Here is a 23736-nt window from a genome sequence, read left to right as displayed (position 1 = left end):
TATCCATCATCTGCCCAAGTTTCCTGCAATGTTTACAGTACTTTGGGATGCCTTCATATTCCAATTTCTGTATAAAGCCAGTTTGGGAAGATTTCTCATGAGTCATTCCAATATAGATCGAATCAGGTTGAGTCTTTAGAAGATCAATCTCAACTCTAATCTTGGCCATACTGGGTCTAGTTCTTCCCCTAGTGGCAGCATCAAGTTCTAAGGGAGTACCCACTGCGCTCACAATTTGTTTGAGATAGTGCCAAGTATGTAGGTGAAAAGGGAGTTTTGGTAGTAAGACCTAAACTGGGGTAATAGGTAAGTCTTCTTTTGGTTTAAAAGCAGGGGACCAATTTTGGAGCCACATCTGTTGGCCCTCAATTTCAATTACCCTTCTATACCAAACATTATTGAAATCTTCTTCATTTGTACATGCTAGGAAAACGTTAAAGTTGTCATAAACCCCAATTGTAACATTTCCTTTCACTGTGATTAATTCTTTAAATTTCGATCGAAGAAGATCAATTTGAGGTCTAGGTTTGAGAAACCTGTAGCGGGCGTTGGGATTTTAAAGTTTTAACAACTCGCACATGCCTCATAAAAGGAGGGAGGTGTCCCGGGAAAGTACGGTTGTCAATCGTATCGGGAAAGTAAAAAAAAACTGTTATATCCCGCATTTTCGCATGTTCGGAAAATTCGAAATAAATTTGACTTGTAAGAAATAAGGCCATAGTTTGATCTTTATTTAATATATGTGTGTTGTCCATGAAATGTTGATGTAGTAATATCGAGGAAGGCTAAGGGCAAAAATTGGAATTTCGGAAATTAGTTTCGCGGATTACAAAAAATGGACCATAACCAATTGGGCTAAAAAAAAAGAGAAAATAAAGAGGCCCATAAGTAGTAGGGGGCGGCCATGGAGGAAAATAAAAGGGCCCAAGCCCATGTAAATAGAGACCATGAAATAAATAAAGGGCCATTCATCACTTTCATTAGGAAGTTTCAAGAAAGAAGATTGAGAGCACCACAAAAGGGGCCTTCGGCCGAATTGGAGAAAAAAAAAATCTTGAAGCTCAAATCTTTGGTTCAAAACTTATTTCCTTTGAATTCTTACTAAGCCCGGAACCCTATTCAACGTGGTATAAACTTTGAGGCAAGAAAGTACTTCTTTTTTACCAAGTGGAGAATTTGGAAAAGGTAAGAATTCTACTCTTTTTGTCTTGGAAGAATTTTATATATATGTTGTAGTATGTGGGAATGAATGTAGAGTATGAAAAATTTGTGTCATGGGTATGTGTGTGTGTGGCCGAAAATGGGTGTTGATGGAGAGGTATAATCAAAATTTTATTTATTATGTTAATGGTGTTGTAATGGCCTTTTTATGTAAATGGAAGAATTCTAGTTCAAGTTGGCATGAAAATTGTTGTTAAGTTGTTGTAGGAAATTTTGTGATTTTATTGTAGATTCGTGTAATTATGGAAATGGATTTGTTAAGGTGCAAATTGTGGTTGTTGTTGAAAAAATTGGAAGATGAAAAATTGGGTTGTGAATGTTGTGTCGAAGGTTGGAGGTTTCGGGTAAATTATAGTTTTGGAGGGATTTTTGCATATTTTGTAGAATGGTATGAAATGCTTTGAATTGCACATGAATGGTCTTGAATTGGTAATGAATGTGTAAGTGTCGATATTGGCTTGAAAAAATCGTAGTTGAATTGAATGTCGATGAATTATGTTGAAAGGAAGGTTACTAGTGTTGGAATGCATTTTAAATTGGTTTTTGATGTTATTGGTTTGGTTGTTGGTATTGTTGGTATGGTTGTGGATGAATTTGGCCGAGTTTAATTCTCGGGGATGTTGAATTTACAGGGGAGGTGCTGCCGAAATTTCTGTAGACAAGTACTAATTAGAATTAAACTCCTAAGTACTTGTAGCTAATTTTTGGGTAATTGATAATATTATTGTAGATATTGGAGAGCCCGAGACTTGAGTCGGGATTTGTTTGGCGAGTGATCGAGATTTGGTAGTGAGCGATCGAGGTATGTAAAGCTTACCTTTCTTCCTTCTTGGCATGACCTTTATGAAATAAATGAATGACATATATGTATGCTCTAAAGAAAATTCTACTCCTAGAGCCACTAGGATGACCTATGTCTTTGATTTCCATGAACTATTCCATATAACTCGTCACATGCCTATGATGTTTGAAGTATTAGTCGATACGTTTCCGGATATGGTTTGAAAAACATTTGATATGGCCTAAGTTTGGATATGTATATTTCGAATATGTGCATATGATTCTAAGGCTCCGTTTGAAGTACCCTATGATGCTATTTGAAAGTTCCTCAATATGAATGATACTAAATTTTCAGAAAATGACCTATGATGTGTTTTTCGAAAGTTTTGTAATTTGAAAGTTCCCAACTTTTGTATACTACTTCCGATGGACTCGATGTTTACCTTGAGCCTTCTAATATCAGTATGCATATGTATTTATTCGTCGAGTCTTGGAATTCATTTAAATATATATATATATGTGCATATGGTTTCCGCACTACTCCGCTCGTGCCTACTGCTATGTTATCGTTCGCCGGATCCCGAGCCGGTTTTGTGATCGTGCGCAGTATGTGATATTCGGCAGTATGATGTGTGACGGTTCCCGAGACCTCGCCATAGGGCCGGGTACCGCTTATATACGGCGTTATGATGTGATATGGCATATGATATATTCTGGTGTTGTGATATGTTACGATGATACGATATGTTCGGGGATTGTACGGAGATATGAAACCTTCTGGAGTATGATGTGTTGTGGCACCAGCGTCGGAGTGGCGGCCACGTTCCTGAGCCTTATGCATGATTTTTATTTGCATGATATATACATATACTTTCTGTACAGATTTTGATATACCCATTCTGTATCCATCTTCTGTACTCCTCACTTCAGTTATGATTCGGATTTCTGTATTTCATGCTTTACATACTCAGTACATATTTCGTACTAACCCCCTTTCTTCGGGGGCTGCGTTTCATGCCCGCAGGTACGAACGTTCGTTTTGGTGATCCTCCAGTATAGGATACATATTCTGCCACTTGGATTACTTCTTTTGATCCGGAGCTCATATTTTTGGTACATATCTTTTGTTGTACATATTTCTGTATATTTGACTATATGGGGTACGGCGGGGCCCTGTCCCGTCATATGCTTCTGTTATGTTTTGTATAGGCCTGTAGTCATATATGTGGGTCGTGGGTCATGTTTGTTCGGTTGTGATAATGATCTGCGTCTTAATGCGGCCCCGTTTACTATTATGGCCAAAACGGCCCCTTTGTTATATATGTGTGTATGTCTGGGCGATGTCTATTCCGCCAGCCTACTGGTTTTGATATGATGGTTTCGGTACGGGCGACCGCTTAAGATGATATTTATTTTCAGTATTTGCTTAAAGTAACGTGTGCTCAGTTTGAATGAACTTTTGATATGTCGATCTGGTATGTAAATCTGTTTGGGTGTCCAAATAGGGCACCAGTCGCGGCCCACGGGGCTGGGTCGTGACAAAAACCCACCAACTACTTAATGGTGCTCTAAAGGATACATTTTAGAGTCGCCACCCAATTTTTAGGAAATTAGGAAACCGATTCGCAAAAGGTTCATTTAAAACTATTATTTAAATGAAACCTAATCTACCAAAGTCTAGGTAAGGGTTTTGATGATCCCCCGGGGAAGGTGTTAGGCACCCCGATATTAAGGATCCGCTCAATTGCAGTTTACCTACGGGTTCTAATAGTGTGCCTTATGATTATAAGTTTTTTTTAGATAAAAATTGCTTACGTCTAGATTTCCGCAATAAGGTTAGTCATCATTCATGTAAAAATATCACATGTCGGGTTTCGGACTTGGACACCTAAGTTAAGACCCGAAGGCACTTAACTTAAGTAGAACACCACATAAGCCCACCCTTTAAAAGTATTTTGGACAATCTCTTATTTTTTTAAGTAAAGGTCTCCTTTTATTAAGGCATATTGCTATAAATCCCGTCAATTTACCTTATTCTATTTTAATCCCTTATTCTTCCTTAAATTCAATTTAATTCTTAAATCTAAGTCATTTATGTTCAAAACTCCTAAAGTTAATGCATCAACCTTATTTTAGAGTCAAATTATGAATAAACAAACTTTCATTAAGAATAATTCCTATTTCATATCTGTTTTACATAAGGCTTTAAAAAATCTGTTTTGGCAACTCTAAATTTAGAATTAATCTTAAGTTCTAATCTATAAGGGTTCCAACGATACTTAAATAAAACAAGTAAACAGAATATTTTCAAAATAACTAAAGGGAGGGAGAGAATCCAACCAGTCAAGTGGCTTTCACTCCTTCTACTCTAAACTACTGTGTGCCTATTTGGAGCTTTTCACAGTCAAAGTCAAAGGTTTGCTGCAGACTTCTTGATCACAGCCAGGGTCAACTCTAGGCTAGCAAGTAGCGAACCTGAGACCAAAGGTAGGCTACTATGCAAGAAAGCCTAGTTTAAGGAGGACGGAAGGTAGAGCGTGAAGGTGGAGAAAGGTTAATCGGATAAGCCTATCTCCTCGCCTTCTTGGAACGTTAGTTGTAATTCCGTTCTTCCTTTATTCTACGCCTGAAACCTCCAAATGCCCAAGTCTTCTCCTCATCTTTTGATACTTCTCCTTTTGTCCTTCCATTTGTTAGATTCCATGCGTATGCTCCAATTGTGCAATATTCGTCCTTGTAGTACTTCCCAAACTTGTTTATTTGTACCTTGCAAGATTAGAAATGAGAATAATTAGTAAAATGATATATATATATATATATATATATATATATATATATATATATATATATATATATATATATATATATATATATATTCATATATTTTACACTTAAGTGTAGTGATCTGTTCAAAAATGTCATCCCAAGGGATGCAATATAACTTTCAGAATGCAATACTTTCAAAGTAGCGTATCCCAAAATGTAGTACTCTGCTCATTTCAAGAAGGCATAATCTGCAGCAGTGGCAACTCAAGAGATAATATCAGCAAAAATTTAGCCAAGATGCAGAAAATGTGGCCAGTGTTCACAACAGTAAAACATTCTCTAAGAGAGGTGTGGCATGGCTGAGGATGCAATGGTTCATCCTAGGAAAAGAAGCCAAAACCAGAGGGCATATGCATTCAAGTTTGGTAACAAACATACTCAGAATCTGAGCAGTAATGGCATCAGTGAAACAGGCAAATACAACATATTAAAAGCATTGAAACTGTTCCCAGTGTGACAGAGATCAAGGTGCCATAAACAGCTTAAGGCCACAGATCAGCAACTGTAGCAACAAATGATATTGGCAATGGCAACAAGCATAGCCAAGCAAGTGTGACTAAACAATAGCAATGAGTTGCTTCCTAATCAGATGCAGATGACCAGCAGGTCAGTATCAAAGTAGCAACCCCAAAATGTAGCAATATTGCAATCATAGTAATAACCTGTTACAGCAGCCAACAACAAGCAACAACCAAAATGCAATACAAGAATGTAGTAGTTGGAACAAAATAGCAGCCCAAAGGCAACATCCAAGAAGAGTCACTACTAAAAAACCAGCGTTTAGTGACGGAATATTAGCGACGGCCCATATTCTGTCGCTAATTAACGACGGATTAGCTACGGATTGCTCATTTTGTTGCGAGAAAAGCAACTAATTTTTTTTTTCATTATATAGCGACGGATTAGCAACGAAAACTAAGTTCCGTCACTAATGATTAGCGCGAAATTTTGGCACCTTAAATTTCACTACAGATTTAGCAACAGAAGAGGCGCGACAAATTTTATTTTGATGTAGCGACGGATTCAGCAACGAAAACTCCGTCGCTAGGCCTTTTAATATTTCTCGAAAAAAATATATATTTGCCGCAACGGAAAAATTTGTCGCAATATTAATCTTTAAATGTATTATTTAGCGACGGAATAAAAAATCCGTCGCTAATCCGTCGCTAAGCGTTAAAAAAGAAGATATATGCTAGGGTAAACATTTATTTCATTTCAGATCTCAACGCCGCTGTTACCTTGGCTGCTCTATCTCTTCTCTGTCTCACCATCATCCCAGGGAAAATAACTCATATCTCTCCTTCTCTCATATATATCTTGATGATTTTGAATGGGAGAGCTATCTGGATATGTATTGTTGAAGAGAGATACAGGCGCACCTATGAGTTTTTTCAGAATTTTGATGAGGTGTTTTCCGTTTTAGCACTTTTTGTAAGTTTTGAATCCCAAATGCGCAATATATACTGTTTACTGTTTTTTTTTTCTTTGTTTTGCTTTTTGGGGTGTCATATTGGTGGAGGAACCTTCCACTTGTATGTTAAATTCATGTTTCTTTTAAGTCATGGTATGCTATAATTGCTAGATGAAGCCAGTAAGTATAGATCAGTTTGGAGTATTCCAAGTAGTACCATTTGGTTACTAACTACCTTGTAGGTGTTTGACGTTTTGTTTCACTTGGATTTGCTCATATTCACTCTTAAAATGTGTCTGCTCAATTGGTTTAATGATATTTCTTTCTTAATTTGTGTTTATTGTTTACATTCATATGTCTAGACTTAAATACAATGTATAATTTTCATCTTGTTAACTAGAAACTCTTATTAGATGATTGTTGTCCAATTTTTTTGATTAATTTGAGAGAACAGAAAAGAACATATAAAGCTTGTGACCTCGAGTACATATCTTTGAAAATTTGTTAGCCTCAAGCCTTGGTATCAGAAACTTTTAATTCCCGTTGTTTCTTTAGCAACCAAGAGCTTAAAAGATAGTTTTTTAAGTTTGATTTGCGACTAACCTATTTGTGAAAATGTCTCTAGGACTACTTGTTTTACAGTAAAATAGCTTTGCACGTACTTGTCAATAAGTAAATTACAATATAGAGGTGTTTTACTGTATTAAACACATATTGCTAATGCTTTTGTCATGCAATCAGTAGTGTTCTAAAGAATTAATTATGGTGTTAGCAAATGAAAATGACAACTATTTGGGTATGTTATAGCCATATAGAATGAAAATGACAACTATTTGGCTATGTTATAGGTGATTAGGTTGCTTCTTGGTTGGTGCCCTTCAACTTATATTCTCTAATATGTGCATTTTTAATTGAGATTTGTTGGTACTTCTCTTCTGCATAGGTGGAGTATATCTCTAAATTGACCTTTATACATCAGAGAAATACCAGAATGCAGGGAGAAAGAAGGATCTGGATTTCACATTGGCTTCAGGTGCACTTGCTTCCTTCTCATTTATCCTTTTTTTTTCACCTGGTCAGTTCTGCTGCAGACATGAAAATTATCCGTGACATAAAGAGAAAGGAAGAATTTGCTTTTATAGCTCTTGATTATCAATACGAGCTTAAAGCTGCCAACACCAATTCCTCCTTAAACTTGATACTTTCTATAAAGAAAATTAACGATAAGTCAATTGTTGGATACATGATATTAATATTCTCTATGCAATTGGCTATGTTACTTTTTTATAATCTATTCTATATAAGTGTTTTAGTATCTATTTTAGGTTCTGAGGTATCGAAAGGTCAATTTTTCTTTGAAGTAGACAAGTGTCTGTAATGTTAGAATGGATCAAAATATCAAGATACAATCCACCAACTGTGCAGGTAATTTCCTCAAATTCTTATCAATTATTTGTTCCTATCAGATGTAATTAGTGTTTTAATGTTAATCTTCAGAAAGAATTCTCTTCTTTGCAATGGATAAGAGTTTTAAAAAATTTAAGACTCTTCTGAGAGACGACAAAGAAACCTATATCAATGTACCAAAGAAAGACCTACAACAAGAATAGAAGTCCAAGCTTTCACATCCTAAATTAAATAAATTATTTCATATATATTACAGACTGTCCTTTTTATTTACTGATAAGACACAAATAGCACAAATGACTGGAACAGAAAAGGTCCTAGCTAAAAAAAGAATGAGCAAAAAATTTATCTCCATTTTAGTTGTTGGGCCCGTGCTAAGCGAGATTAAGAAATATCTAGTTTAAGATATATTAGGTGAAAAAGCAAAAAATACGCCTGTCTCGTACACAAATTTTTAATATGTTGTTAGCGTGCTTGTTTGTGCTATTCACTACCCCTCATTTGATTTATTTTCTCTATCTGTTTTACTTGCCACGTGCTTATATTTTACTTACTGAAAAATGAACTTTATGTGATTAACAAGTGTGGTAACGGCACACCTCTAGGTGGCGTACCTTTTTACTCACAGCTTTTTTTTCTTTTGCGAGATGCTACTCAAGAGGTTGTTGTCTGGAGAAATCAAGTTGTTTCGTGATTTGAGAATCTGTCTTGAGCTTGGATACTTGGCTTTCTCTATCTAGTTCGCGCGTCAAAGAGTAAGCTTTCATTACTTGAAATTCCGTGGACATTGCTTGTTAGATAATAGTTTTGGCAATTTGGTTATTTCCCTGATGAGTTTAGTATTTTGTTTACATGTCTTGTCCGGATAAGTTTTGTTAAGATGTCTGCTCCTATTTTGTTAACAGTGAGCTTTTAGATATGTTTGAATTGGTCGATTTATCAACATAATTACATAACTGAAATTTTCAAATGAAATCTTAATTTTATATGCTGATGACCACCTAGAATTGAAATGAATGCAACCCAATAAAGTCCTTATTTCACATTTTGATATGCTTTTTCTAGCCTGATTTAGGCAACTACTGGTCTGCACTACAGTCATATTTATGCATTGGAGGTGATTTTCTTTAGCAACTATATTTTCATATGTTTCCTTTAATCTGCTTTATATTTTTACAAATGGGATATATGTATGCTTTTGTTACTGCTCAGATATATGTATGCTTTTGTTACAAATGGGATATAAACCTGCATTGCTGTTGATGTTCTATGTTGTTACTGGTGTGCTTTTGCTGGAATTTGTATTTCTGTTACTGCATATAAACGGTTGGAACGGGTGCTATACCTGAGTTCACAGAGGAAGTTTGTTGGTGATGAACTGAAAAGGAAGCATTATCATCATGTTCAAGTCCATCTGGAGGAGAACATGGTGATAAAGTTTTAAAAAAAAAAACTTTGCTGAAATGCTGTGCAAAAAAAAACACTGCAGAAATGCTGGAAAAATTGTGCAGAAATGCTGAAATGCAGTGCAAAAATGCTAAAAATACTGTACTAAAATGCTGAAACTTAGTACAGAAATGCTGAAAAACCTGTGTAGAAATGCGGAAAATGCAGTGCAAAAATACAAATACGCAGTGCAGAAAAAAATCACTGCTGAAGCACAACACTAAAAAAATACTGAAACGCAGTTTAGAAAATCGTGCAGAAATGCTGAAACGCAGTGCAGAAATGCTGAAAAACTGTGCAGAAATGCTGAAAAATTGCGCAGAAATGCTGAAAAAACTGTGCAGAAAATGCAAAAAATGCAGTGCAAAAATACTGAAACTGCAATACAGTGCAGAATAGTTGACGTTGGGCTGGAGATAAAATTGTTATACTTGAGCAAGTTCAAAGGTCAAAAACTACTAGTCTAAGTTTGTTGGAAAGAGCTGCCTCATGTTGATACTCATATGCTTACTTTAATTATTTTTCATATTTTGAACATGATACTACATTCGTTGTTTAGGAACTCTAATTGTCTTTGTTTTCATGTTCTGCTACTTGACTATGAGACAGTGTATATGATCATTTATATCCAAGTTGTATGAAACTCTTTTTCGTTGGTCATCGTGAGACTTCAATTCCAACGAAAAATGGATAAATATCTGCTCCCTTATCTTTGGAATTCATTTCTCTTTTTATTTGGTAAAAATTGAATGATTAGTATTCTTGATGTTTTAATTTCACTACTTATTACAGGAAAGATATCAAGAAGTATTACGGGAAAAATCACAGTCTCAGTTTGATATTGATCAATGTGAAGCATATTACGAAGTTGCTGGGGGAACAAGGAAGAGAAGAATATATGGTCTTGGATCTCAAGCACAAAATTATGCACTAACAATACTTGATGGATGTGTGGGTTCTTTTGGTAGTTGATAGCTTGGTGTTGTCGGTGTTTTGGACTTAACGATTAGGATTCCGCTATCTATTTTGAATCTTTTTTATAAATATTATTTTATGTGAATGTCAATTATTTTTAAGGGTATTTATTACTTTGTATTTAGTATGTTTCAACAGGTGTATTTAAAAAAAAAATCGAAAGAAAAATATTTGTGACAGATTTGCGACGGATTTTGGTCGTTGCTAGAGGGAAAACAGTAGGCTACAGATTGTCGCTAAATGCAGGCACAAATAATTCAATATTTTGCGACGGATTAGCAACAATGGTTTTCATCGCTAATTTACTAAAACGACGAAATGAAATATGAAATTAGTCACGGAATTCATAACAATAGCAACAAAATAATCTGTTGCTATAATGTGGAACAGATCTCATACGTCGATACTCTGTCGCTAAGTTTGCTACGGATTTCATTTTTCCGTCGCTAATAGGTTAGCAACGCGCAAAATCGTAACAGACGATATTCCGTCGCTAATCCGTCGCAACACATGTTTAGCAACAGATATATGCTGATTAGCGACAGAATACGTCCGTCACTAAACGCTGTTTTTTTAGTAGTGAGTTCAAGAACAACATCTTTTCCTGATCAAGTGCAGATTTTGTTCTTTCAATCAGAAAAAAAATAATAATAATGTACTGCCATCTCTGTCTCAAGCTAGCAGTAAACAGCAATGATCAGATTTCTGATCATAATCATTAGACTGGGCATGAAAAACATAAGACATCAAGAACTAAAAGTGAGACAACTAAGGGGGTTAGCACTCTCTTGTTTCCAGTGCCGCATAAGATCAAAGGGATTCTAGAACCCCAAGCATGGCATGCTATTGGAGGAGGTTGAACCAATCCCTATATTTGCCTTAAAGAGTAACAACACTTCTCATAAAAAAGCACCAAGAACAACAACAGTTCAGCGAAAGTCCAGCTCAAATGGAGTGGCCTGTTTACTTTAAAAAATGCAGCACTAAGAACAACAACATAACTATGGTTTCTCAGACTAGACAAATGTTCAGAGTAATCCTTCAAGTGTAGCCAACATTCAAGTCATAACTGACTTTAGCAAAGTACAATAGACAAATGTAATGACTTGTTCTATCACTAAAAGAGAATGACACAGCCTATCAATTGCCTTAGTCAAAAACAGCCTTTGATGTCTTTCAAGATCAACAACAAACAAGTATCCACAGCTCAACAACACATTTACTCATAAATCAGACAGAGGCAGCCCCTACTTTGCAAAAGCAATAACCAAGTGCACCATATGTTTCCATTTAAGTGTAGTAATGATACGCTCAAATTACACATATTTATGGTATAACGCAGACGTTGTCAAATATAGTAACCCAACAAAGTTGGGGTCGAATCCCACAGAGAAAAACATGTAGACGTTTAAGCAGATTAAGAATAAGCACCAACAACAGCTAGGCCGAACGCATTAATAGTGGTTTTTAAATATGGTTTTGATAAAATACGAAAATATAAAATCTAATCTAGAAAGCAAGTAAATTGATCAATGGCCACAAGAATGGAATAAAGGAATCCATTTCTCAAGTAACGATCCAATATATTTCACGAATTACAGATAATGGTAATATTATGTTAATTAGCCTCGGATAACGACTCTAAATAAATCTCCCGAAGATTAACTAGACTACCTAATTGAATATCCCTAAAGCAATTAGGAGCATTAAGAACACCCGACAATGGCTACAAGTGGTATCTCCTATTCCTAGGTCAATTTCCGTTAGATGAGGGTTAATGCCCCAAATTCATGTTAATTATCCTATCCCAACCCCGTTCTTGCTCTTCCGAGTTTCAAACAAAGTAAATAGGCGAGTCTTAGGGTTAGCTACTCCCTTGAGAAACGTTGAAGAACAAGAATAATTAAATAACAATGACTTACTTGATTAAAAATAATGTCGATCAATAAATAAGCACAACAAGAGTTTCAATCTCAATTGTCACCAAGAAATTCCCATAAAAAAGGTTTGAATAAAAGAAAGAAAATATACATAGGAACCCTAGGATCCAAACTGGTGTTTATGCCAAAGAAGTCTAAGAATTGTGGCTTATGAAATATCTATAAGTGTAGGAAAAAGCCCAAACAAAATAACTGAGTCCAAAACAAGTTAGGAGAACTTTTTTTTTTGGTCCGAAACAAATTCGGATCCGTCCAAATGGCAACGAATACGTTTTTTTTCCATTGCTCTTTGCCTCTTTAATTCTTTCTTTCCTTCTTTTGCATGTTTTCCCCAAATGATTAAACAATCATTAGGTAATCATTATGTCCCCTTTCCTTGTCTCCCATGCTTTTTTTGGTTTTGTAATTTCAATTCCACGCACTTCCTCCAAAATTTACAACTTCCCACTATTCATTCGGTTTTGCTCAAAATCTTTTTATTTCTCACCACTTTATTCCTGCATAGTAAAAATATAATATTAGTACAAATCATTATAATCAATACTCAAAAAATGATTAAAAGTATTAAAATGTGAGGCAAATAATGAGTAAATATATGCATTTTTGGCCGAACATCAAGTAGCATAGATAAAGGGACAATAGGCAGATATAATATTCCAACAAACAAAAACCAAGACAAGCTTAATATGACCTATACAAGGATGAAACAACATATATGGGGATAGAATGCAATCAGAGCTATATGGGCCAAACAAAACACAACATAGGGAGATGCAACATAGTCCAAGACAGTATTCAACCAGACAAGCATTATGTAGATAAGATAAGCAAAGGCACATAGACATAAGAGATCAGGAATGAGCTGCAAGACACATACCATGATTCTGATCAAGTGAAAACAAACAAACAAATAGGTGTAATCTTGGCTAACAAACTCTTTAAGAAGACTTACTGCCAGCAGATAATATCAACATACAATTTAAGTAAATAGAAACTCAAACATAGTGCTAGCTATATGTTTTTTCTGAAAAAAAAAAAAAGAAAAAAAAACAGCTAGGATAAAACCAGCATAGGGCAATGACATACAAAGGAAAAATAAACCATCACAATTTCAAAACACTGATGTAAGAAACTCTGCAGAACAGTAATATGTCAGTAGTTCCTATCCTAGTTATAGCAAGCTTTATTAAGTGCTTGTTTGAGCTTAAACAGTAGCCAAGTAATAACAAGGGACATTTAGTGAACTAGTGACAATATCCACTAAGTATAACGAAGTAACAACAAATAATAGCAACATATAGTTCAAGGAAGTAATAGGCAATTAACTTAGCTCATATAATCATGCAGTAAACATCCTTCAAATTATTTTTCTCTCTCTAGAATGTGCGATTCTCTCAGCTACCATTGAAATGGAGAGAAAAGCGAAAGCTAGAGGGAGAGGGCAAGGCGGTGTAGTAAATAAACCGGTGGAGATGACGAAAAAGGGGATCCCACAAATGGAAGATGCAAATAAAACTCGTAGTATGAACGTGCTACAAGGAATCGTACCACTACAACTCCAACAATCTCCAGAGGCGGGGATGACGTGGGTATCACCATTGGCAACGACTCAAAATCAAAGTAGAAGGGAAACGCACCAATCGGAGAAAGGCCAGAATCATAGGCAGATATAGTAGATAGTGGGGGTAGAAAAGGCCCAGGTATGAATCAAACCCTAGACCTAAATTCCCCAAAATCATGGAGTAATGTGGTGGGAACACCAACACCATCCAAGGGATTTGACTTAGATGGAGGGGAATCACCTACCTCAGCAGTGAAAATTACCATGGAGGATGTGAAAGAGGAGATAGAGTTTTGGCACACAGCAGTTGTCTGCATCGTGCTCGGGTCGAACCCCCCCTCCCAATTGTGATTGAAGGCTACTTCAAATGAATATAGGGAATGTTGAGGGTAGACAGGGTTGCACAAATCAACAAAGGGGTGTTTATAGTTCGATTTCATAGCATGGAAAGCAGGAAAAAAGCAGTAGAAGGAGGTATGCAAACTTTTGACAGGAAACCAATGGTGATCAAACCATGGCAACCAGGTATGGATATGAGCAAAATAATGATTGAGAAGGTCCCAATATGGATTCGTCTTATAGGGCTTGACCTAAAATATTAGGGGAAAACTGTTACACCCCGGAAAAATTTTGCGTTATCAAAAACTGTAGACGGCTTAGAATGGGCCAAAGGGCCAATACAACGCGAACGCGCTGAACAAAAATCTGAAAATCAATTTCATAATGAAGATTGTGTTATAAGAAGGTAATAATAGCATATATATGACATTTGGAGACCATATGGTGTAAATTAGGTCATAAGTTAATTGACGAAAAACCCTCGTTGCTACAAGCTAAGTGGGGCCCACATGTCAAAGTTTTATAAAGGACATATGAAGATAAATACAAGTAGTATATGGAAAGTTGAGCAAGTCCTAAGAAGGACCCATAAGCCAAAAATGGGCATAAGCCCTCCAAAAGGACGATTTAAGGAAACGTTTTCGGATGATCTGACTTGAAAGGGAAAAAAGGCATTATAAGTTTGGAATTTGGGAAAACCCCCAGAAATAAAAGTTGCAGATAATATAAAGAGCTTTCCAACCATAGGTCGTGGGCCCTCATACGATATCGGGATCAAGAGTTATGACCATTTTACTGAACGAAGGTCCAGTCAGAAAATTTAACCCTGCGCGAACGCGCCCACAGGGGGCGCGAACGCGCAGAAGGAAATTATTTAACTCTACGCGATCGCGCCAGAAGGAAGCGCGAACGCGCAGAGCATTTTTCCAGCTGCTTCTGGCAGCTTCCAAAACAATTATAAAGAGGGGGATACCCCCTCATTTTCAGCCCAAAACCACGAAACCCCCCCCCCCCCCCCCCCCCCCAAAAAAAAAAACTCTCCAAAAATCTGGAGAGTTCTCCCCAACTCTCCACCAAATTTTTGCCCAAACCAGGTATAAAATTCCAAATTCCAGTCCGGGTAGCGTATAATTATTGGTGAAGAATCATATAACAGTGTGTGGTGGCCTAAATTTAGCATGGAAAAGTGGAGATTAAGCTATACTAAAGGGAGAAAGGTATGAATCTCTTTCTATTTGTGCTAATACTAGTTTATTTACGAAGAAAGCGTGATTAAATGATTGTATACTGAGTTAATTAGTTGTGAAAATTGAAAAACAGCGTGTGGGCTGTTTTATGAGATATTTTGGAGTTCGAAATATTATATTTGATGTTGGTATTGTTGTTGTTGTTGTTGGCTGCTGAATTAAAAATTTGGGCTAGGCATATAAACAGGGGAGATGCTGCCCGATTTTTGGCAGAATATAAAATAGTATAATTTGAATTATGGTACAAGTGTATGATGAAAAGGCTAATATTAGTGTGAATTATCTTAAATGTAGACTTACAAGCTCGGACACATAAGCGTAGCTAATAGGACGTGCAACAGGTATGTTAAGGCTCGTCCTTTTTCTTTGAAAGGCATGATCCCCAAGTCGTAATGTCTCAAATGTCTTTTTTTTTTATATATATACCTTCTTTACTTGCAAAAGCTATAAGTCTATGACTCCAAGGTATAAGTTTTTTTCTAAAGTTCATAATTGTTTTTCTTCAAAATGACCATATTTTCCGAAAACCAAGTTTTAAGAGATAGGAAGCTTTTATGACTAAGATGATGAATATGATCTTATAATGACAACGATGAAGTCAAATATCAGAAAATGTCTATGATAGATATGTTGACGATATGTTCCTACCATGAATATGACAATATGAAAATGTTAAGTTATTTCTTGATTTCTCAATTCTATTATGGATAAGAACTATTTTAAAGGTTCCAAGTATGTGAAACGATGCCTTATGACCCGGTTCTATGTTTTCTCATGATGACACTCTCCATTGATAGTCTCGCCTTATATTAATTGTCCCTTCAAGGTGAGACACGACGTCCATCGCTATTCCATAATATAATCGGAGGTTACCGACCTTACGTCACTCCGATGGACACATGATTTTCTTTGGGCTCTCCTACATGCTTATATGACATATGTATATGAGATATGTATATGCACATGGGGTGGGGGAAGGGATATATGGGGAAGGGGAAGGGACATATGTTGCATTGCCACCTGGTCAGCTGGCGTTATCATCCCGGACACGGGATGCCCGGACGCGGGATATATGGGTGAGCCGACGTATTTCGGCGCTATGTGGGCGAGCCGATGTTGTTCGGCGCTATGACATGACATGACATGATATGATACGACATGACATGATATGATACGACCAGACAAGCATGCATGGCATTCGCCCCCAGGGGCACTCATATGTACAGGTTACTCTTTTATCCTATGACATGTTCTATGTTTCCATGCAGTTATTGTTCATACGTTCATTTCTTACTATGTTACTATTCCTGCCTTACATCCTCAGTACATTGCTCGTACTGACCCCCTTTTCTTCGGGGGCTGCGTTTTATGCCGCGCAGGTACACCCAGATGAGTTGAAGCTAATATAGGAGATATTCCAGTAGAGTTGGCAAGCTCCACTTGTTCCTGGAGTGCTACCGAGTCAGAGTACATGTGCTACGATGTCTGATAAATGTTAGAGACTTTGCAGACAGAGTCGTGGGTATAGAGTGTCAGCTTTGTAGACGGCTTCGCGGGTCGATATATTATTATGTCTCATGTCACGGGTCCCACATGATTATAGACTTTACTTATGAAAAGAAAAAGAAAAAAAAATTGGAGAGCTTACTATGTATTTATTTCTTAATTGGTTCAAAAGATTATATGTGTAATAAGAGTCAGCGGGTTCGCTCGGCTCCGAATGTGGGGTCGAGTGCCCATCACACCCCAGTAAGATCGGGGTGTGACAAAGTGGTATCAGAGCAGGTCGGTCTAAGGGGTTGCCTGCAAAGTCGTGTCCAGTAGAGTCCTGTTTATGGGTGTGAAGCCGGCCACATTTATAAGCAGGAGGTTGCGGGGCATCTAGGGATTGTTGACCTTCTTTTTGTCTTAAGATCGTGCGATAGAGCCTAGTCATAGGAAAATGGAAATTCCTAACATAAGCCTTATATACGACGGAAGAAAGTGAATGGCGATATGGAAAGCCACAGGGGTAAGTATCGACATTTGTTCTGGAACTGGAAGCTCTGGATAGCTAGAACGTGTTATATAGCCGTATGTTCTATGAGGTCTTGTCGATATCTGCTGCATACAGACTGTAAATAATAAGAATGGTAAAGGAGATTCTGTCAGAATTGCTGGGTATGTTTAATAGGAAAAAGCGTGGAAAGGAAACATCGTAAACAGACAATAAGTGAGATGTGTTGTTTAGAGAAGCCACGGATTTGGACATGGCATGAAGAAACAAATGTGAGAAAGACGATTAGTAGTCCGAAGGGCTAGAATGGATAACATTTGAGGTTTAGTAGGAACAAGGTCTGTTAGAGGATTCAGGAAAAGTCGACGATTAGTTTTGCTGTGGATTACTAGGTAAGGATAGTGAGTGGAAGTCCGAACTGGCTGATAATCGGATATGCATAAATAACGGCGACGGAAGTATAATTGTTACCATCAGGAATCTGGGAATCAAGGACGAAAGATAATTATGCACGTAAGTGAAAGGTGAACATTGGGAATCAAAAAGTGTAAAATAGTAATTGCAAAAGAAAAGACGTGTTACGAAAATGTCCCGGAGCCTGTAAGACTTCAGTTTGCTTCAGAACATGTAATAAAGGTCATGTGAGGAAGCGGACGCGAAAATATCAGTATTAAGGCACCGAATTCCAGTGAAGTTTCGAGGTTAAGCGTGCTCAGGTGGGAGCAATTTCATGATGGGTGACCCCCTGGGAAGTATGCAAGAATTCTATAAATTGAGACATGAAAGGCAGATGAGAAGCTAGGGTAACCTAAGGGAAAATAGAGTATATGGGATGGTTGGAGACCATAAGAAGTCGCGCAAGACGAAGCAGACTAGATTGGTGAAGAGACAGAAAGTGCATTACAGCTCGGGAACTAGGATAGGCTTGAATAGCGTTTGGAAGTATTTTGTGGACTAGTTGATAGTAATTATATATATATATTTCATATGTGATTGTATCAGTGGACATGTGAGTCTCAGTAACCGGCGCTACGGTAAAGAAGACATTAATCAAGTAAGAATATCATCAATGGCAAGTAAAGATATGATTATGAGTGTCGTTGAAATCAATGCTGAGTACAACACAAGAATAAAAGATTATGATGTACAAGGGGTGCAAGATTGGAGGTCAGGCAATGGATTTGCGAATGATATAAGTAAGACCCTAAAAGGGGGGAAGCAAGTAAGGAAAGCGTAAGTGAAGAGATTGAAACGACGAATTCCAAGGTATGACAAGTATAGGCCCTAAAACAAAAGTGAAATTTATACGGAAGTGATACGACCGTTATCGTTATACATTTCAGTATGGACATTAAGGGAATCGATGAAAGGAACGCATTGAGCTTAAATTGAAAGTGAGGATTGCAGATCGAAGTGTGAATTTGTCTTGAAGGCACCGTAAGGTAAGACTCATAAGGAGAAAGCAAGTGAATAGAGCGCAAGGATTCTAAACGCACTCAGATGTGACAAATAGATGCAGTTCGAAGTGAGAATTTTTGTAGAAACGAGTTCAATAAGATCCAGGGGCTAGTCAGCAAAGAAATAGGGTGATTGAAGGGCATCTTTTAAGATCGGACTAAAAATAATTTATGAGGCATAAAAGAATTGAGCGATATTCCAATAAAGGGGGAAATATTAACAAAATATTGGAGTAACAAACATACTTATTATGGTATAATCGCATTAAAGGAAGAATGGACCGATAACGGGATGTACCCGAGAATAAGATTATGGACAGACTACAAGACTAGTATGAACATTCGAGGACGAATGTTTCTAAGGGGGGAAGGATGTTACACCCCGAAAAAATTTTGCGTTATCAAAAACTGTAGACGGCTTAGAATGGGCCAAAAGACCAATACAGCGCGAACGCGCCCCAACGTGGCGCGAACGCGCCCCAACGTGGCGCGAACGCGCTGAACAAAAATCTGAAAATCAATTTTAGAATGAAGGTTGTGTTATAAGAAGGTAATAATAGCATATATATGACATTTGGAGACCATATGGTGTAAATTAGGTCATATGTTAATTGACGAAAAACCCTCGTTGCTACAAGCTAAGTGGGGCCCACATGTCAAAGTTTTATAAAGGACATATTAAGATATATATGAGTAGTATATGGAAAGTTGAGCAAGTCCTAAGAAGGACCCCATAAGCCAAAAATGGGCATAAGCCCTCCAAAAGGACAATTTAAGGAAACGTTTTCGGATGATCTGACTTGAAAGGGCAAAAAGGCATTATAAGTTTGGAATTTGAGAAAACCCCCAGAAATAAAAGTTGTAGATAATTTAAAGAGCTTTCCAACCATAGGTCGTGGGCCCTCATACGATATCGGGATCAAGAGTTATGACCATTTTACTGAACGAAGGTCCAATCAGAAAATTTAACCCTACGCGAACGCGCAGAAGGAAATTATTTAACTCTACGCGATCGCGCCAGAAGGAAGCGCGAACGCGCAGAGCATTTTTCCAGCTGCTTCTGGCAGCTTCCAAAACAATTATAAAGAGGGGGATACCCCCTCATTTTCAGCCCAAAACCACGAAACCCCCCCCCCCCCCCCCCCCCCCAAAAAAAAAAAAAAAACTCTCCAAAAATCTGGAGAGTTCTCCCCAACTCTCCACCAAATATTTGCCCAAACCAGGTATAAAATTCCAAATTCCAGTCCAGGTAGCGTATAATTATTGGTGAAGAATCATATAACAGTGTGTGGTGGCCTAAATTTAGCATGGAAAAGTGGAGATTAAGCAATACTAAAGGGAGAAAGGTATGAATCTCTTTCTATTTGTGCTAATACTAGTTTATTTACGAAGAAAGCGTGATTAAATGATTGTATACTGAGTTAATTAGTTGTGAAAATTGAAAAACAGCGTGTGGGCTGTTTTATGAGATATTTTGGAGTTGGAAATATTATATTTGATGTTGGTATTGTTGTTGTTGTTGTTGGCTGCTGAATTAAAAATTTGGGCTAGGCATATAAACAGGGGAGATGCTGCCCGATTTTCGGCAGAATATAAAATAGTATAATTTGAATTATGGTACAAGTGTATGATGAAAAGGCTAATATTAGTGTGAATTATCTTAAATGTAGACTTACAAGCTCGGACACATAAGCGTAGCTAATAGGACGTGGAACAGGTATTTTAAGGCTCGTCCCTTTTCTTTGAAAGGCATGATCCCCAAGTCGTAATGTATCAAATGTCTTTTTTTATATATATACCTTCTTTACTTGCAAAAGCTATAAGTCTATGACTCCAAGGTATAAGTTTTTTTCTAAAGTTCATAATTGTTTTTCTTCAAAATGACCATATTTTCCGAAAACCAAGTTTTAAGAGATAGGAAGCTTTTATGACTAAGATGATGAATATGATCTTATAATGACAACGATGAAGTCAAATATCAGAAAATGTCTATGATAGATATGTTGACGATATGTTCCTACCATGAATATGACAATATGAAAATGTTAAGTTATTTCTTGATTTCTCAATTCTATTATGGATAAGGACTATTTTAAAGGTTCCAAGTATGTGAAACGATGCCTTATGACCCGGTTCTATGTTTTCTCATGATGACACTCTCCACTGATAGTCTCGCCTTATATTAATTGTCCCCTCAAGGTGAGACACGACGTCCATCGCTATTCCATAATATAATCGGAGGTTACCGACCTTACGTCACTCCGATGGACACATGATTTTCTTTGGGCTCTCCTGCATGCTTATATGACATATGTATATGCACATGGGGTGGGGGAAGGGATATATGGGGAAGGGGAAGGGACATATGTTGCATTGCCACCTTGTCAGCTGGCGTTATCATCCCGGACGCGGGATATATGGGTGAGCCGACGTATTTCGGCGCTATGTGGGCGAGCCGACGTTGTTCGGCGCTATGACATGACATGACATGACATGATATGATACGACCAGACAAGCATGCATGGCATTCGCCCCCAGGGGCACTCATATGTACAGGTTACTCTTTTATCCTATGACATGTTTTATGTTTCCATGCAGTTATTGTTCATACGTTCATTTCTTACTATGTTACTATTCCTGCCTTACATCCTCAGTACATTGCTCGTACTGACCCCCTTTTCTTCGGGGGCTGCGTTTCATGCCGCGCAGGTACACCCAGATGAGTTGAAGCTAATATAGGAGATATTCCAGTAGAGTTGGCAAGCTCCACTTGTTCCTGGAGTGCTACCGAGTCAGAGTACATGTGCTACGATGTCTGATAAATGTTAGAGACTTTGCAGACAGAGTCGTGGGTATAGAGTGTCAGCTTTGTAGACGGCTTCGCCAGTCGATATATTATTATGTCTCATGTCACGGGTCCCACATGATTATAGACTTTACTTATGAAAAGAAAAAGAAAAAAAAATTGGAGAGCTTACTATGTATTTATTTCTTAATTGGTTCAAAAGATTATATGTGTAATAAGAGTCAGCGGGTTCGCTCGGCTCCGAATGTGGGGTCGAGTGCCCATCACACCCCAGTAAGATCGGGGTGTGACAAAAACAACCCTCACAAAAATTGCTAGTTTGGTGGGAAGGCCAGTAAAAGTTGATTCGGCCACAACCATGAAGGAGAAATTGATGTATGCAAGAGTGTTGGTAGAAGTTCCCATAAACCAAAAATATCCAGAGTTTGTGATGTTTGAGAATGTAGTGGGTGAAATTATAGAACAAAGAATAGACTATGAATGGCAACCAATCCTATGCGGGCATTGTAAGAGTTTTGGCCATAACAAACAACAATGTAGGATACTGCAAACATGGGAACGAAAAAGGAAACAACCCCCAGTGCAACCACAAAAAGCTGGGAAGGCAACAGACGAAGCGCAAGAAAGGGACAGAGGTAAAGTACCAATGAATGCACATAGAAAGATCAAACAACCACAAAAGAAATTCATACCAACAGGGAACTCATTTGCTCCAATAGAAGAACAAAATGAGGAAAAAGAGGGACACATAGAAAAACAGCAACAAGTAATAATAGTAGTGGACAAAAGTAAGGAGCACCATATTAGTGAGCCACCACAGTCCAAGAAGCAGGAGGTATACAAGCAGAACACCGACGAGGACAAAACAGGAATGGGTTCAGGTATAGGGAGGGGAGGAGGTACCCCTTCCCCAAATGGATAGAATAGGATTTTGGAATATGAGAGGCCTGAATAGACAGGATAAGCAGAGAGAGATGAACCTATTTCTGCATAGAAGTAATGCCGGTCTGTTTGGGCTCCTAGAGACAAAGTTTAAGAGAGCCAAAGCTACTCAAGCAGCTCTTAATCTTTGTACTGGTTGGTCTTTCAGCTCGAATCTGTCCCATATTCCAGGTGGGAGGATTTGGTTGATGTGGCAACACTTAATATTTAATGTAAATATATTAAGAACAACCGCTCAATTAATGCAATGTGAAGTAGAGCATACGGGTACAAGAAACAAGTTTAGTATAACAGTTGTGTATGGTTTTAATGACCAGATGTTACGAAGGGATTTATGGCAAGACGTAGAACAAATTCAGGGCTCAGTACTAGGGGCCTGGGCTGTTATGGGGGATTTCAACTGTGTACTAAAGCGAGATGAAAGAGTGGGACGTCCTGTCACAGCAGCTGAAATTAGGGATTTTAAAAGGTGTATGGGTGTCGGCTACTTGGTTGAACTGAGGTCATCAGGTGCGTTCTACACCTGGAACAATAAACAAGGGGATGATAAAAGGGTATATAGTAGAATAAACAGGGTCCTAGTTAGTGGAGCCTGGCTAACTCCACTACCGAGCTCTGAGGTTCACTTTGGGAATGACGGACTTATAGATCACTGCCCAGCAATGATAAACTGGGATGATGCCATCCAAAGGGCAAAACCCAGATTCTACTACTTTAATATATGGAGTCAAGCCTTGGACTTTCAGCAAAAAGTGAGGGAGAATTGGACACAAAGAATTGAGGGAACTAAAATGTTCCAGCTGGTGGGCAAACTAAATAGATTGAAAGGTACCCTTAGAAGCATAAACAAGAGACATTTCAATGAGGTAGAAATCAAGGCAGACAAAGCAAAAGCAGAGCTGGAGGACTGCCAAACTGCCCTGCAGCAAAATCCTACAAATGCATACTTAACTCGAGCAGAGATACAGCCAGCAGCAACATACCATAAACTACATCAAGCAAGGATTCAATTCTTTAAACAGAAAAGTAAGCTCCACTGGTTGACATAAGGTGATTTAAATACAGCGTTTTACCATAATATGCTGAAAGTAAGGAGGAATAAGAACAGAGTGTTCAACATCAGAGACAGCAGTGGGATGATTGTGACGGACCCTCCCGAGGTAGCTAAGGCATTTGTAGATTTCTATACTGCGCTACTAGGTACTTCAAACGCTGAAAGAACTCATGTTTGCAGTGCCACAGTTAAAAAAGGGCTTGTCCTTGGAGCAGATCACAAAGAGATGCTAATAGGGGAGGTAGCAGATTTCGAGGTGAAATAGGCCTTATGGGATATAGCTGGGGACAAGGCACCAGGACCAGATGGCTATGGAGTCAATTCTTCA

At 37.8% G+C, this 23736-nt stretch overlaps 1 protein-coding gene and 1 long non-coding RNA gene across 2 annotated transcripts; both read left to right on the top strand.

Annotated features, from left to right (window-relative positions):
• The first annotated feature begins 6065 nt into the window (after nucleotides 1–6065).
• Nucleotides 6066–10149, top strand: LOC132616148 (uncharacterized). The gene is made up of 4 exons (XR_009573024.1): nucleotides 6066–6258; nucleotides 7182–7271; nucleotides 8305–8400; nucleotides 9884–10149. It is a non-coding gene; the product is annotated as an uncharacterized LOC132616148 (long non-coding RNA).
• Nucleotides 10150–22350: 12201 nt separating this feature from the next.
• On the top strand, nucleotides 22351–23403 carry LOC132613331 (uncharacterized). Its single transcript, XM_060327348.1, has one exon. The coding sequence runs from the start codon at nucleotides 22351–22353 to the stop codon at nucleotides 23401–23403; it is 1053 nt and encodes a 350-aa protein (XP_060183331.1).
• Nucleotides 23404–23736: the final 333 nt, after the last annotated feature.

The sequence above is a fragment of the Lycium barbarum genome, chromosome 10 (genome assembly GCF_019175385.1).
Source record: "Lycium barbarum isolate Lr01 chromosome 10, ASM1917538v2, whole genome shotgun sequence".
Taxonomy (NCBI): domain Eukaryota; kingdom Viridiplantae; phylum Streptophyta; class Magnoliopsida; order Solanales; family Solanaceae; genus Lycium; species Lycium barbarum.
Note: the sequence above shows the minus strand (reverse complement) of the source record. Positions and strands in the feature narration are given on the sequence as shown.

Excerpts from the sequence above, each read along its gene's own strand:
- LOC132613331 (XM_060327348.1), top strand. The coding sequence starts at position 22,351 with ATGAGAGGCCTGAATAGACAGGATAAGCAGAGAGAGATGAACCTATTT.